General features: G+C 35.7%; 1 protein-coding gene across 3 annotated transcripts in view; it reads right to left on the bottom strand.

Annotated features, from left to right (window-relative positions):
- The window catches only part of TMEM106B (transmembrane protein 106B), a 37,437-nt gene extending 23,654 nt beyond the window's left edge, over positions 1 to 13,783 (bottom strand). For all 3 annotated transcript variants that reach the window (XM_069461782.1, XM_069461783.1, XM_069461781.1), the window contains exons 1-4: positions 13,619 to 13,783; positions 11,054 to 11,275; positions 7,997 to 8,060; positions 2,399 to 2,558 (exon numbers count right to left, since the gene is read on the bottom strand). In XM_069461782.1, coding sequence (XP_069317883.1) covers positions 2,399 to 2,558; positions 7,997 to 8,060; positions 11,054 to 11,273 — 444 coding nt within the window. In that variant the 5' untranslated portion in view covers positions 11,274 to 11,275; positions 13,619 to 13,783. The remainder of the gene's footprint in view (positions 1 to 2,398; positions 2,559 to 7,996; positions 8,061 to 11,053; positions 11,276 to 13,618) is intronic.
- Between the last annotated feature and the right edge of the window lie 3,336 nt (positions 13,784 to 17,119).

The raw sequence follows: 17,119 nt of genomic DNA on the forward strand, positions 1-17,119 counted from the left end.
ATGCAGATTCCTCAAAGAACTAAAAGTAGACCTACCATTTGATCAAGCAATCTCACTATTGGGTGTATACCCAAATTTAAAAAAGTCATTTTATCAAAAAGACACTCACACTTGAAAATATATTGCAGCACAATTCACAATCACAAAGATGTAGAACCATCCCAAGTGACCATCAACTCATGAGTGGATTAATAAAATGTGGTATATGTATACCATGGAGTTCTACTCAGCCTTAAAAAAAATGAATTAATACCTTTTGTAACAATCTGGGTGGAATCAGAGACCATTCTCCTTAGTGAAGTATCACAAGAATGGAAAAACAAACACATGTAACTCACTATTAAATTAGAACTAACTGAACAGCACTCATGAGCACAGATAGAAGTAAAACTCAATGGAAATCAAGCAGGTGGGAGGGGGAGGTGAGGATGGGGGAAATCAAACCTAACAGGTACAATGTACACCATCTGAGTGATGGGCACACTTATAACTTTGTCTCAAGAAGTACAAAAGCAATCCATGTAACCAAAACATTTGTATCCTCGTAATATTCTGAAATTAAAAAAAAAAAAAGAGAAAATGGTTGAATAAATTTTATACACAGTCATGTAACAGACTACATGTCACCATTTAATATGGAAAAACGTAGTGTGATCTCAGTCAAAATGTGTATATATGTGCATTAATGTGTGCATACGTATCTTTTATATATTACATATGAGAATATTTGATTACATTCGTAAATGTATGTGTGTATATGAATTTATACATACATTGGTCTAGGCAGTGGAAATAAAAACCTTTATACATTATAGGAGTTTTCAAATGTCTTTAATGATAATTAAATATTTTCATAAGTAGAAAAACAATAAATGTTACTAAAAAATAAGTAGTACTAGTATACACTACTTATTTTAAGAAACAAAAGCAATGTAATTATATGAATATAATTCAATATAATTTCAAAATACTGATAGAGAACCTACATGAAACTCAGGTTCTTACCTTATTATCACCTAGTTAAGCTTAATGTTTATCTAAATAATAATCCTACTTCTTATTTAATGTTTAGTCTTTCTCAATGTAATTAAGTGGTAGTATCCCAAACTATGGGAGTTCCTACACAATAAAAATATAATATTCACATTTAAATATACTTCCTGGTATTTAAAAGATAATGTCACGTGGTTTTTTATTATTTATTATTATATATTTAGAGTATGTGATAGTAACAGGCTTTGGAGGTAGACCAAAAAAATCTGGCCACTGTTTTAGACGTTGTAGAGAAAAGGAACGAAAATAATACGTTCCTTATTCCAAAGGGCTTTTAAAGTGGGAAAATACCCAACAATAATTCCCTGGTCATATGAAACAATTTGCAATTAGCATTGTGTTATGAATGTTTTATTCACATATATATTTTTCCATATAATTTTTTTAAAGCTCTTAGATTGGCAACTTTTGACAGTAAGCAATAAAGATAAATGGATCCATGGGAGCTCTTTTTTTCCTGTAATTTAGTAGTGATTCTACTTTAACATATCATCCTGTCCCTCTAAAACTCCCTCCTCCTATCCATAACCACAGACATCTCTACTTTAACCTTAACCCTATCATCTAACTCTGCAAGGAAAACTAAGTCCAACATCACTCTTCCAAGCAGATTATGTCACAGAGATACACAACTGAGACCTGAAGCCATAAATGATTACTAATGGCATGACTAATACATATTTTCCTTTTCCCTAATGCAGTGGTTAGCAAACCATGTTCTTTTCAAACAAATGTTAACACAGTAATATAAAACAAGTAGAAGACATTTTCTGGGTTCTTTGTTTTTTGGTTTCAAGAGTGGAGAGGCTACACAGTCCTTTTAAAAAATACTATCTTAAGAAACACAGAGGACATTTTTACACATACTAATTTACAACAGAGAAATCAGTCACTTGTACTTTATTTTTAAACACAATAAGAAATGGTCTGTCAAAGATGGCAAAATATTGTATTTCACAAAATACAAGGAAATAAAAATGTTACATTTATAACATCAATCACATCAACTGTTAATACCTTGCTAGGAGCTATTCAGAGTTAAATGATGAAAGGTAAATTGTAATACTTTTTTTCTTTGCCAGCAATTAGTTGTTTAGTTTAGTATTTATATCCTCTTAAAAACATCTTAAAATACTAAATTATTGTATACACATAGAATTGCCAGCATTTATTAATTGCCATTTTTAGCAGAACCAGAAATGGTAGAGGTCAATATAGCAAATGCATACACAAAGCAAACTGAGCAGTGTCACATTTAACAAACATTCTCTCAACAGGGACAAAGGTACTGCTTAACAAGATAAAAGGAAAAAGCCAAATATTTTTCATATAAAATTATACTTACTGTGATATTTAAATATATTGTACGCTTTTGAACATCATAACTGACATATGCTGATTTTACGCCAATGTATTTCACGTCGATAGAGCGAGGGAAAAGGAAAAACACAGCCAATCCCGAAAGGAGCAGACAGACAAACACAGAAGCCATCACATACAGCTTTCTGAAAAGGAAAAGGGAGTATTTAAATATATGTGCGTCAAAAATTACATAATGCAATATTCAGAGAATATATCTTCAATTTGAATTTTCCCCCATACGTTATACCATCAACATGTATAAAATGCATAATTTTACCAAATTTTCACATTCTAGAAGTATAGGGTAAGGTTGGTTCTGAGTCTATTAAGTGTTAAAATGTTCTCCTTAAAAGGATAATTCACCTTTTTGGGGACTAGGATTTCAGGCTTATAAGTGATAGAACATTTACTGTAGTGATTCCCAAACCAGTCTTCATACTAGAGCCAAGCTGAGGAGCTTTATACAAATACAAATTGCAAGACTTCCTTCTGAATTCACTGAAGCAGAATTTTCACGTGAGTTTGTATATGATCCCATACAGTGATTGCTCATCAGAACCACCTGAGAAGCTCTTAAAACTAATGACATACCCACATGCTGCATCAACGATTCTCACTGATTATGACCAGTCCTTTCTGAGTCTCCTTATCCTAAAGTATTTAAGTATGGTTTTAAAAATATTGTTTACACTGATCAACCCTGCTTTGAAGGTGGTGTCACACTGTTGTTTTTAAATCAAGAGATAACTACATGCAGGTATAAAACAAGAAAAATAATAAACCCTATATATCTTTGCCATTCTTCTAACTACCCTAAAATGTATCTCTTTCATCTCTTGCTCTTTTCTTTCCAATCTCCATAGATGGAAATTACCTCTTTTCTTCAAGACTAACCTCCAAACTAGAGTTTTATGAACTATTTTCTGACCTCTCCAATATACAGTCCTCTACTGAAAACCCACAGCACCCCTTTTTGTTTCTAAGTCTTGCATGTCACTTACTTATCTTTTCCTTATATTCTGGTAATAGAAAAAATTTTCATTTTATCCTTTCTTCCACTCTCTCCTCCCCACTAACTCCTTTCTAAATGCATGGATGAATTTAATCTTTGTATGCCTCACAACAGCTATTAAAGTGCTTCCTGAAGATGTTTTATAAATATTTCTGTGTATTTTAAGTTGCTAAGTTAAGAGAGAAAAATGGTTCACCAAAAAACAAAATAAAACAAGCAAAAAAAATTTTTGCTAAATTACTGCTACAGTCGTCTTGAGCAAACAAAGCAGTTCCCACTCAACTCACTTTGGACTTTCTCTCAACCTGAGTGGGGTAGTGATCACTACTGGGTTACCTAATAGGTAGTTTAAACAAATGTTTATAGTATCTAAAATATACAGAAATATCTAAAAAGGTATAAAGAGTTTAAAAATCATCACAATAAAAAATCTGAACTTTGTTGGAGTTTCTATATTTTAGCATTGTTTTATTTTTAATTACTTATGGGTGGGTGAGCCCACCATAATCTATTTAGTGCTTAGTGCCTATAAATCAGCCCTAATTGTGACTATGAGTCAGGGTTCTAAATTACTTTGGACAGCAAGTTTATAGTTATAAATATTATTGAACCTGGTAGGACAATAAAATAACATTCTGTGTAGCATTTCATCCAAAATAAAAAAACTGGCTAGTTCACTGACAAAGTATATAGATCTTCATTACAACATTCATCAGTAATATTTTTTCTTATGGCTCTAGGGACAGCAACTGAATCCTGATGAAGTTATGAAGGTTGTGAGGTATATTTGGAGTCAAGTTAGAATTCTATTTCTGCCATTTCCTATCTGCAGTGTTTAAGGCAATTTACTCCTTTTCTGCTTTAAAATCCATAGGTTTTGAGGATTAAGTGACATAGCTAAAGTATATAGACAAAAACAATTAATAAATATTTTCTAAATTCCTTACCACAACCCACCCAATCTGTAAACAAATAAAAGACCAAAAGTTGTTCCCAAAATATTATAATTTTACTATAAGCTGAGAAACAGCAATTATTCCTGGCCTTGTGTGAGCTCTGAGGATTAGTCCTTTCGTTCCTATTAGGTGGTCTTTGCACAGCCTCAGGTACTTTCCTTACACATATAATATATATTGATCAGGACTCAGAAGTACCCTCTGGAGCTCTCTACCCGCTGGTACTCGGTCTTGGTAACTCTAGTCATCTGATTTCCTGGAATCCCAGCTCAACTGCTTCAACTGAGGGAGACTGCTGAGTTCTGCCTGAGTTCTTTTCCTTGTGCTGTAGCTTGGAACCTTTCTCTAGACAGTAAGCTGGTACAATCATAGGGCTTATCTCCTTTGTTTTCCCTTTCTCAAGAATCACTGTCCTGTGCTGCTTGATGTCCCATGTCTGAAAATATTGTTTCATGTATTTGTCCAGTGTTTTTAGTTATTTCAGGTGGGAGAGTATATCTAGTCCCTGTTATTACATCTTGGTCAGAACTAGAAAATCTTATTTATTTGATTTTGTACTCTTTGCTCTTATGCTGAAAATCTTATTCCTTAATGGCATTTCCATAATTACTTATTTGCTTTACATATAAAATTTCAAAATTATACCAACAGTACTCATAATCATGCAACCATTGAGAACAGTTTAAAATTTGTTCTGGTTCTCTTTACCATTTAGAATGTATCTTACTAGATATTAACAGTCAAAATACAATGTTTTCAAGTCACTTAAAGTAATTCTTTCAGCTATGTTTATGTCAACAACTTGATATACAGTTAAAATCATTTGTTTCCTTTTGTTTCAATTTTTAGCAGTTGCTTTGTTTTTAACTTTTGATTTAATCTTTTAAGTTATATTAAAAAAAGTACAGGGTTCTAAAACTCAAACAATACACAGACACACACACACACACACACACACACACAGGCTTTTACTTGTTTATCTGTTCCCTCTTCCAAGTTCCCTTCCAAACTCTGACAGTAACCAATTTTATTAGTTTTTGGTTTATCATTCCATTGTTTGTGTGTATGTATGTCTGGTGTGTGTTTTCAAATAAAAACATACTCTGAATATTACACTGCAGTAAAATACTGTTCTTCCTCATTCCATTTTACTGCTGTGTACATGTAGCACCATTTTTTCTACCAGTCCTCGACTACTGGCTATTTACATTGTTTCTAGTTGTTTGCTATTACAAACATTGGCATAGTGAATAACTTCTGCAAATGTCATTTACTATATTTGACAACTGTCCTTAGAATAAATTTTTCAAAGAATTCCTGAGTCAAAAAGTAAACGCATATGGAATTTGGCTAGCTAATGCCAAATTCCCATTCACTAGCAAGGCATGAGTATGCTTGTTTTCACTGAGTGTTGCTAACAAAATATGTTATCAAAAGCTTAGATTTTTGCCAATCTCATAGAAATGGTAACTTCATATAGATTTAATTTACATTTCTTTTATGAGCAAGATAGAACATCTTTTCAAATGTTTAAAGGTCATTTGCATTTCCTTTTTGTGAACTAGCTTCTATTTTCCTTTGGTGGTTGGCCTTTTTCCTCTCAAAATTTAAAGCCCTTTATATAGTAAGGATATTGGCTCTCTGTCTGTGACATGATTTGCAAACACTACTTTGCAGTTTACCCTTGTATTTTGACTTCAATTAAGGTTTTATTTTCGTTCTACAAAAGTTTATATTAACATTTGTCAAATTTATCTATTTATCCTTTCATCACTTCTATACTCTAAATCATCATTGGAGAACCTTCCCACTAGCAGGTTAGAAAAGGATTAACCCTAATTTCTTTCATATTCATATCTGTCTATACATCTCATAATAAAAAGTCAGACTGATTATAAAGTCTTTGGTTCATTTTATTTCCCTGGTTACTAAATATGTTACTCTACCTCTCACTTTTTTGTGGTCAACAAGTAGCATGTCAATCTTATTTTCTATTTCTTATAAATTAATTGATCCTTTCACCTGGGTGTTCAAAGAGGATTTTGTTGCTTTTTTTTTTTTTAAACCTTCAAAGTCCAAACATTTCACTAGACTTAGTTAATTTTTTTCAGGATTATAGGTCTTTTTAATATGTAAGTTTCTGTCTTCTTTTACTTCAGGGAGTGCTCTTGAATTAATGTTCAGTATTTGTTTACTTCTACTCTTTTGATTTTCTCCTTCAGAAGTTCCAATTACATACATGTTCAATTTTCTTTTTTTGTCTTCTGTATCATTTTCTCTCAAATCGTTTTCATTAATTTGTGTGTGTTATGTTGTCATTCCCCCTCTTTATCCTCTATTTTCCTTATTGTAATTTCCAGGGTATGTATTTGTACTTGCGTTCTTCCAGTTTTGTGGAAATCTTTTTTTCTAATTTTTTTGTAGAGGTCTGTAAACTCTTTTCACATTCTTGCATTGTTTAGTTATCTCATTTCTGAGCTTTTCAATTTCTCTTATGCTGTTTTGTCATAGCTTCCATAATATTGAAGTTTTCATTTGCCTTTCTCATATGCTTTTATCATCTGTCAGCATTTTGCTCAGTTCATTTTCTCTGACTTTTTAAAGAGTATCTTTGTATGATGGTTTATTACAATGCTTTCCTGTTGCTCATGTTTAAATGAGAAGAGTTTTTGTAGTTTTAAGAAAAGATTCCATTTTGGGTAAAGGGATATGTCAGGGTTGCTTTCCTAGCTTCACTGCTCAAGGGCTCCATCCTCTGTTTTTATACAAAGCGTTAAAAAAGATGGTCTCTGTGTTTTCACATCCATAGTTCTGAGATTATCTCCCTAGTATGAACCTGTTTTCTCTTTTATTCCTAATTCTTGCGCTGTATAAACTGGATTCTACCCAACAGCTTTTTTTATGAGATGTCTGTGTTCTTTTGCAAGAGTTTTGTGGGGGCTTTTTTTTTTTTTTTTCTTTTTTTTGATGTTTCTTAAGGTCTTTGAGGACTTAGGATGGTCCAGTTCCTTCTGATTCTCTCAAGGTCCCTTAGTAGATCTCTGTGGCCTTTTTACACTCTCTCCAAGATAGAGCATTCATGGTCTTCTCATTTTAGCAGGTTATTCTTGGAAGTTATTTGCTGGGAGTACTCAGAATGGGATCCTCTTCTTTTGAGAAAGGGCATTTGCTTTGCAAATCAGGGCTCTTAGGATCCTCAGGAACTCCCTTTTTCTTCCCTTCATAACTACCACATAGCTGCTAAGCATGTTTGAGTCCCTGCTATCATCATGGTCTGAATATCCATTTTTATTCGGAGGCTGTTGGGAACACCTTATTGCCCATTTTTTATGAAAATGATGTGTATTTTGTGTTTCCTACTGCTATTCTAGATCTGTTTTAATAACAGATTTGAGAAGATACAGATATCATGCTGCTTTCAAGACCTTACCACAACCAGGAATCTTTGTTTTGTTTGTTCAATGACACAAAGCATATGATGGCATAACTTAACAACCTGACAGCATTTTTCCTTTTAATAGTTTTAACCAGAATTATTTATATGTAATTTGAAAAAAAATACAAAAAATGAAAATAAAACCTAAAATACTTCCATTTTCTTATAATCACTTACGTTCTTCTTGGCCTTAATCTCTGGTCACTATATGGAATCAATGCCACCAGTTGGTTTTCTTGCCCTAAATGTGAAAGAAATAGGTTTAGAAATTTATTAACATGATTAATTAAGAATATAGTGGTACCCTACCTATCACAATCTGATTTGTAAAGACCAGAATACCATCTGGTTCCCATTTCATTCCTTCAGTAAACTGCTCTCCAAGTCTTTCAAAAATTATCCAGCAGAAGACACTGTGTTTTCATACCTAGATGTCTAGTTAATCAAAGATAGTATTATGAATGAGGGCTCCATTACTATTTCTTCCAGTGGAAAAAATCTAAAAAGTCCCAGCTTTCGGAAGACCTGAATTTACCAGGCCACCAGGCCTTCCTTCAACTCCATTGTTTTCCATTAAGACTCTGATTTAGTTATCTGGATGACATCAGAAGAAAAACTGCTATCTTCCTTTCCTGAAATCTTTATCACTGCAGAGATTCTTACACTGTCCTCCTTGAAAACCCAAACTGACAAATACTAAGTCTAAAGCTTCAAGAGCCCCTACATAATGAGCCTTTCAGAGCCCTTTCAGGTCACACCCCAATCCATATTAAAGTCACTTCAAAATCCATTTCTTTTTTGGGTTGAGCTATATCTAAAAGTTTTTACAGATACATGGAAGTTTAAAAATGCCAATTTTCTAACCTTATCAGAAGTTGGCTCTTCACATTAACTACTAAAGTACCAGAGAGTCAAAAATTCTCTTTAAAAACTTTCTATAATATTATTCCTTCCTGCATCATCCATGCTCCCCTATCACACCCACAAAAAATTATATATTATATATATATATGCACACACATATGTGTGTATGTGTGGGTGAGTGTTTACATATGCCATCTTGTTTAGTGGTATTCATTTGGCTAAACTATAACCCTGGTTAAAACCAACCCTCTGGCCAGTATGTATATATCCACACAGCTAAATATGGATAAAGAAAAACATACAACTACACTCACCAATCTCATTTTAGATCACTAATCTTAAGTGGCCCTTAAAGATGCCAAGAATCATCTTTAAGTTCACACTCTCAGTCTCTCAATCTGACTCTCCAAGACCACAATTTAATAACTTCAACTGTCTTTTCAAACCTTTAATATCTTCTCCCCATTCTCATTCTTAGTTCATGTGATAAACAAAAGTGAACTTCCATAAGCTCCTACCATCACATCTACCCACCTACCTGCTTCTGTGTCCATACACTCTACTTTCTCTCTTATTACTAAAATAAACTACCCTTGCTACTCCAGAGTACTCCTCTGTCTGCACTTGTGCACTATACCCCATTGACTTTTGCCTACTCAGGAACAGTAATTCTCTCATCTCCTACATTACTAATGTTTTCTCTATGGATAATTCTCATCAGCATACAAACATCTATTATTCACTCCATCTTTAAAAAATCTCTCTCCTGACCTTATAGATCCCTCCAGTTACAACTTTTCTTCTCTCCTCTTCTATAGAGCCAAACTCCTCAAAAAGGCTATTTTCTTTCTATATAAATCATCTCCTCCTACATGCTCTTAAGATCACGCTATATGCTACATATGACCTAACAAGCTACCAAAACTGCTCTTTTAAAGATTTCTGGTGTCTCCCGTATCACCAAACCAACAGTCAGTTCTCAGTTTTCACATTACTTGATCGAACAGTTGATTGCTATTTTTCCCTTGGCACACTTTCTTCACTTACCTTGCAGGACACCAGACACTGTGATTTCCTCCTCCCACTTTTGCTGCACTTTCTCTTTGTCTTTTGTTAATTTTTTCTCATGCCACTGACCTTGAAATGTTGCAGTGTCCCAGGGTTCAATGCTAGGGTCTCATTTTTCTATCTGCCCTGACTAGCTTGGTGCTATCATCCAGCTCTGCTTTAAATATCACCTACACATTGATGACTCCAAGCTAGGCCTTGCACTCAAATTCCAGACACTTATTTAAACTAACTGCCTATTGAACATATCCACTTCCATGTTAAATAGGTGTCTCCAAACATACATGTCCAAAACTGAGCTCCTGATCTCTCCCCTGAGACGCACATTCAAATAACCTTTTCTCCATTTTAATAAGTTGTTACTTCATTCTTTCAGTTGCTCACATAAACAAAAAACAACTCTGGAATCATCCTTGATTTCTTACTTTCCACAATCCATATTCAGGCTGCCAAAAAATATCTCAAAAATATAACTAGACTGCTAAAACATTTCCTCCCCATCCCAGCCTGGTGCATCAATCCCTTCAATTGCAATAATTTTTTTTATTTTTAACAGCTACTATCCTTGCAAAGATAAAACAATCACATTCAAAGGCCATTTCAAATGTAAACTTCCCCAACTCCAACCCATGGCATTTCTCAGAAACTACGGTCTACCTTACACTGTTAGTTTAGGGTCTCTCCAAGGTCACATATCAACTTTTAAGATGAGAATTGCACAAGGTAACATTATTATTTATTATTGCCACTGCTACTAAAGTAGCCTACAAATAGCACCTAGGGAATTATTTCTCTCTGACCTCCCCTATGATACACCACAGATTGAGTATTTCTTTTCCAACATGGCTCATCTTCATATACGATCCCTCTTCATGTAGTTCCTTTCAGAAATAACTGATTAGGGAATGGCCAGCTTATTAATATTATTTAGATAATGAATTAAAAATATTAGGTCACCAAATTCCTTAAATTGCTTCTGTTATTTACAATAGCAAAGTGACTGTGGTATGACCACTATAGATGTTAAATAGAACTAAAAGTTTTCAGTCAAGAGACAGTGTGTATCTACTATAACAACAGGTGGGAAATAAAAAATACTGGAGGTAGTGAGATGGTTATTACTGCTTTAGGAACTTTATTTAATATTTTTATGTTTTTTTTTGTATGTTTCTGATATGAAATTCTGACTTTAAGTCTAAGATTCTTTTAAAACAGAGGGTTGCTTAGACCCACAGGTTTTATAAAATTTGTACAAATGCCTGAAGTCATTCTTTACAGGAAAAACAATGCAGTAACACATACCCCTGGGAATTCTTCCTGTTCCCTGACAAGTGGGGCAGGTGACACTATCTCTTCCTGTAAATTCCACATATGGAAACTGGGAGACATCTCCATTTCTTCCATCTTCATTATGGACTTCATTATTAACCAGTCCATTCCTCACATTGTCAGAAGATATGACTCCATCATAAGCATCTTCTTTACTTGAATGCAAAGGCAAATGAGAAAGGGACTTTCCCATGTCTAAAAAAAAACAAAAATCTTAGAGTAAATATCATGGGAAAAAGTACACCAAGAACTCTATAACAGATTATACAATAATCTAATTAATTTAGAATGAACTTCAAGAGTGCTCAAACAATTTTGGATTAGAATTCAATCAAAATGATGTCTGAAACAAGGAAGCCATTTACTAAAGTTCAGAAGTGTTTCTCTAACAAAATATTATGAAATGATATCCTATCAAGTAATGAGAATGGGCTTTCAAACATTAACATTTGACAAAAGTCTACACCTTAGGGTTCTCTGTAAAGAAAAGTGCAGACTTCGTTTTTCTTAAAAAAAAAACAAAAACCAAAAACCACACATTCTATTAATCCCTTTAAGCCAGTTGATAATAAAGGCAAAATGGCTTTTGGGCAAATGACAAGTAGGTATCTGGTATATCATCAGGTAATTTCAAAGTAGTACTTTTCAGACTTTTAAAATTTGTGCCTTGCTGTGATAAACAAAATCCACAATCCTTCCCATCTTCACTTCCATCCTGAGATTTCTTGTTTTAAACACTTGAACACTTGCAACAACAAAAATACCTCAAAAATCCCAAATCATGCAGATTTTTCTTTCATTCAACAGATGGCAGAGTTAAAATTAGGAAGCTAATATTCCAAAATATTTAATATAATTTACCAACACAAAGCAACAAAATTTAGAATATTAACTTCAAAATATTAGGATAATAGTATCAAAATAACCTGGGGAAAATTAAATATTAATTTAAAATCCCAGTGAGAATAAGTAATTTAGTATTAATACTAATACATAAATAACCTATGTAGGTAGGTAAAATAGTAACATTGCAGTTAAGGTCATACAATTTTAAGGCTGAAAAGAACTTAAAAGTCATATAATCCAATCTGCTGATATTCTGAAGAAAAGTTAATAAAGAGGAATGCAAAATTTAAAAATAACGTAATTTTACTCTAAGTTTGATCATATATCTTCTATCAGTTCCTAAAAATGGATTGTAGACATACAGACATTTCTTTTAAAAATTCTCATTTATTTGAATAAGGAAAACTGACATTCCAAATAATTCAATTCATTCTATAATATGAAGAAAAATTTGTTTTTTTAAAATTGGCATGCCATCCATTTGATGCAAACATAGTATAAACAGCAGAATAAGAACCATACAACTAGTACACAAAAAAAGTGTAAAACGAGAAAGATTTTTTCACTATTAAAAAAGATCTATGTAAACACTGTCCAAATTCAAAAACATACATGATTTATGACTTCTAAAAAAGCATTATCTTAATATGGCTCAATTAGATTCTGTCTGAGCTAAACAAACCCTTTCTAGCCACAGGTGGTTCAGGGGTGAATTAACATCACTGTTCCCATACACTGTGACCTTGGGGTCTATATGGAACATGAGACAAACTGGGATCACTGGGCCTCGGCAGTAAGGCTTCAGGAGCACCCTTTCTGGGATCTCACTCAATATAGATGGGGTGTAAGGTGTATCTCTCTTGGTCTGGACCAGTTTTCTCTTCTAATCTAACAGTTACCTTCATTGATTCTACTTTAGGTAGGGGTTTGGACAAGTGCCAGACTATGTCAAGGTACTTGGAATCCCTGCTTTCCCTACTAGTTTTCTTTAGAGAACTGACAAGTTTAATCATGTCTATTCTTGGAAACTTCTCGGTTTAAGAAGGGGTGCTAGGCCACGTTCTCCTCCTGCCTGTGCTCAACGTTTTTATACCAGTCTCTTAATTTACCAACAAACACGTATCTCAGATTCAGTCTGGAGAGGGGGGTAAAATATATGTACACACACACATACTATATGTGTGTCTATGTGTTTATATATACACACACACATATGTACCACTCTATCCAATTTAAATGGGTCGTGATCTTCTGTGCAGACACTGGTTTTAGTTCTGAAAGGGCTTGAAAACGAAGAAAACCAGCGCCTTTCAAAAAGCTCCATAAACAAAACCCAGCACAAAGTCTACTCTGTAAAGGTTAAAAATAAGATCCAAGGTACAGTGCAAGAAAATTCAAGAACAGCGAAACCAAGGGCCACCTGGCGTTCAAGGTGTGTGTGTGGGGGGCCTAGAATCAATCCCGAGGGCCGGGCTTGGGCCAAAAGCAGGTGCTCCTTGGCAGGAGGCTGGGCCAGGGTTAGAGGACGTGACACCATCTCCATCACTGGCTTCTGAGCAGCCCCCGGCGGCCGGTGGGCCCCGCTCCCTGGCGGCCTCCCCTCCTCCACCTCCTTGTCAGGCCCGGCTCATCCCAAGGCGCCGCCGCTCAGCCCCGCTCTAGACATGGGACTGCTCGCCCGGGGTCGCTCACCGGCACGCGGGGCGCTGCGCAGTCCACGGCTCCTTCAGCGCAGAAAGGCCCTAGGACAGGGTCGCGGAGTCCGCAGTCCCGGGTGCTGGGGGGTGGAGCGACTGCCCCAGAGCGCGGGGCAGCTGCGGCGTCCGGACGGGGGAGGGGGGCAGGACAACAACAGCATCAGCTGAGGCCCGGCGCTGCCGCAACCTGCGCCCGCGCCTGCGCAGAGCGCACCCCGAAGGGCTGGGGGCGGGGGGATGCCGGAGGAGCGCGCAGGACGCATGCGTCTTTCTTCCGTCTGCTTAAAGCCCGGAAGAGCAGGTCCTGTAGTGTTTTCGGGTTTCCTTTTACCTTCACGTCCCTAGACTTCAGAGTAAAATTTGGCCACTCTAGCTATGGATGATTTAGGAATAGCCCCTCTTCCCTGTTTTCCAAATCCGACCATTTCCTTTTTCAAGGGGAAAAAATGTGCACCATGTGACTCAGCTCTCAGCTGAGCAGCCTCCTTGGTCACGGCTCTGTGAGTCGTCGCTGACGGGCTCGTCCTTGTGAAGAGAATAAACCGGTTGGTACAGAAGCCTCTGGCAGCAGAAAATTTACGTCTAGTTTAATTTAGAAACTTTTGCCAACTAGAAGGAAACTGCAAGCTGTAAAGGCCCTGTTTTTTTGTTTTGTTTTTTTTTTTATGTTTTTTCACATGTTCCGTCTCCTCACCCCTTAACTCAGTGGATAGTTACAGGTGTGTGAGGAGAGACCCCAGCTCAAATCCCAGGACTTTGACTCATCGCTGTGAGTTGGGGCAACTCGTCTTCCCCCATGTCTCTAAGCCTAGGTTATCTCACTTACAAAATAATAACAATACAGAGTTGTTTTGAGGGTTCAACCAGATGCCTGTAATAACTATCAAGGGCTGACTAGACTCATTGCCTTCGGAGGGTTTAACCTTGATAGTCATTGTTATTACCATAGTCACAAATAACATAGTAACTAAGGAAGGCGGTGATAGTAATTTTTTTCTCTCTTCTGACAGGATCAGTGTGTTTGGCCAATGGAGTATGAAGATACTTAAGAGTAAGAAATGCAAATCAAAACAGTATACAATTTAATGTTTAAAATGATCACTGTATATCCACGTGTTAGATGATGAGCCTTTGCACACAATTATGTTGAAGATACAAACTCAGATTTTCTGGCAGGCAGGCAATGTGTATCAAGACTACTAAAAATGTTCACATTGTTGAGCCCAGCAATTGCACTTTTTGAGATTTATCCTAAACCTGATGAGAACTCTAAAAAGATTTCTGTACAAGGTGTGTCCTTGTACAGGTGTGTCCATTTAAATAAACTAAATGTCCAATAATGGAACATTGATTAAATAGTTATTTTTCAGCCACATTTGTTTAGCCCAGATTTTCCAAAGGGTGGGGCAGGGGTATCCTCCATTAACATTGTTTGAAATATCAAAATGTAATAAATAGCTGAGTTAAAACAAATCAGAATCATGGTAGAAAAAATTTCCTAAATTTATTCTGACAGTCTACCTGTGTAGGTATGACACTCCTCTTCTTAGAATTACTGAGTTACTTATGTTATGGAATAGCCATGCAATGAGTTTCTATTACATAAAGCCAGTAAAAATCATGTTATAAAGATGTTTTGTTGTATGAGGAGTGATAATATAACATTAAATTAAATTGATATCCACTAGATAGGATATGAAGTATTATAATAGGATGTAAAGTATTACATATTCACATTTAGAACATATAGGTGTAAATATTATGTATCTGCTTTGAAATGAAAGGAAACATACAAAATATAAATAGTCATCTGTAGTTTGAGCCTATGTATGGTTTTTCTTCATTATATATATTGTTGAATTAGCAAGTGTTTCTATAATTTAATATATATTACTTTTCTATGAAAAAACAAAGTGTTTTTTAAAATACTTCTAAAGGAACTACTTAGCTGGTATTCTCTCATTTAACCTTATCGTTTAACTTAAGACGTACTGGTATAGCACAGTCCTTGTCCAAATTACTGGAATTTACATAGGAGTGAATCTTTCTTGGAGAACATCCCGGTAAGAAGGAGTTTAGTGGCATCACAGCCTTAGGCGTCAGATTGCCTGAGGATAAGCCAGGGATATACTGTTAGGACAGGAGCCAAGAGGGAGACACACGAAGCCTCATGTGTAGCAACATGCTGTTTATTTTGAACATTTAGGTGTAGATGGGGGGAGGCCGAAAACAGGATCCACACCAAGGAGAGGGTAGTGCCTTGGGTTTTATAGAGGATTTTTCCAGGGGGAGTGAGCAACTGGGCCAGAACAGCAGCAGCTGTAATAAATTCTTTTCAAACAACTGGGAGGGATAAGAAAATAAGTTCCCCTCTGGCATTCCATTCTTTTATCTGCCTAGGGAACAACCAGGAGGAATAAGCCTCTTTCTTATCAGGAGGGATAAGGAAAGTAAATTCCCTTCTTGCATTCCAGTCTGTTATCTCCCTAGGGGTCTGGCAAAGGCTACATACCTAATACACCCTTAGGAAGGGGAAAGCCGTGGGTTTTACAGGAGGTTTGGATGAAAGTTTGAGGAGGGTGAATTCTTTAAGCCTGACATACAAAGTCCAGGTAACAGTGGGCAAAATACTTAACCTTCTTTATACCTAATTTTTGTTATCTGTAAAATGAAAATAGTAATAATTCCTATTCCAAAGGGTTGTAGCCAGGAGCTGACACCTGCATGGCACTCAGTAAATATCATAATAGATGTTGTTATGACACACTTACTGTCCATATAACAAAGAAATATTTTAAAGAAAGATATTGAATACTTAATACTTTTGCTCCTGTACCCTGATTTTTCATCATTAAAGCATATCTTGAAAGGAAAATTTTCTGAAAACCTTCCAATTATTTGATTAACAATGATTTCCTGAGTTTTGAGTGTGAACTAAAATAAAATCTTAAGGCTTCCCCTGACCAGCTGACTGAATGGACCTTCTTGTGGCCAAAGGGATATCCTAAAACTAAATTGCCTGCCATGAGGTGGGAAGTCAGACATGCCTCATCACACCCCACTCCCTTCTTGGAGATATGGTTTGTAACTCACTAACAGGCCTAAGGCTGTGCAAGGCAAACCTGCAAGTCCTCAATTTGCACAACAAATATATGGCTTGTCTCTGATTAAGGACTTCCTTAAAACATTCCAAGCCTTTGGACAAAATTTTTAACCAGTTACAAGTCAAGGAGTCTTTAAACCCACCTATAATGTGTAAGCCCCGCCCCCCCTTGAGATGGCCCACCTTTTTGGGCCAAACCAATGTCTGCCTTCTGTGTATTGATTTATGACTTTACCTGTAATCCCTGTCTCCCTGAAATGTATAAAACAAAACTGTAACCCAGCCACAGCAAGTCCACTTGTTCAAGGCGTCTTGTGTGTGGCTCCAGGTTATGGTCCTCAAATTTCACTCGGAATAATTTTAAATTATTAAATTTAAATTATTTTGCAGAAT

Source organism: Eulemur rufifrons, chromosome 29 (genome assembly GCF_041146395.1).
Source record: "Eulemur rufifrons isolate Redbay chromosome 29, OSU_ERuf_1, whole genome shotgun sequence".
Taxonomy (NCBI): Eukaryota; Metazoa; Chordata; class Mammalia; order Primates; family Lemuridae; genus Eulemur; species Eulemur rufifrons.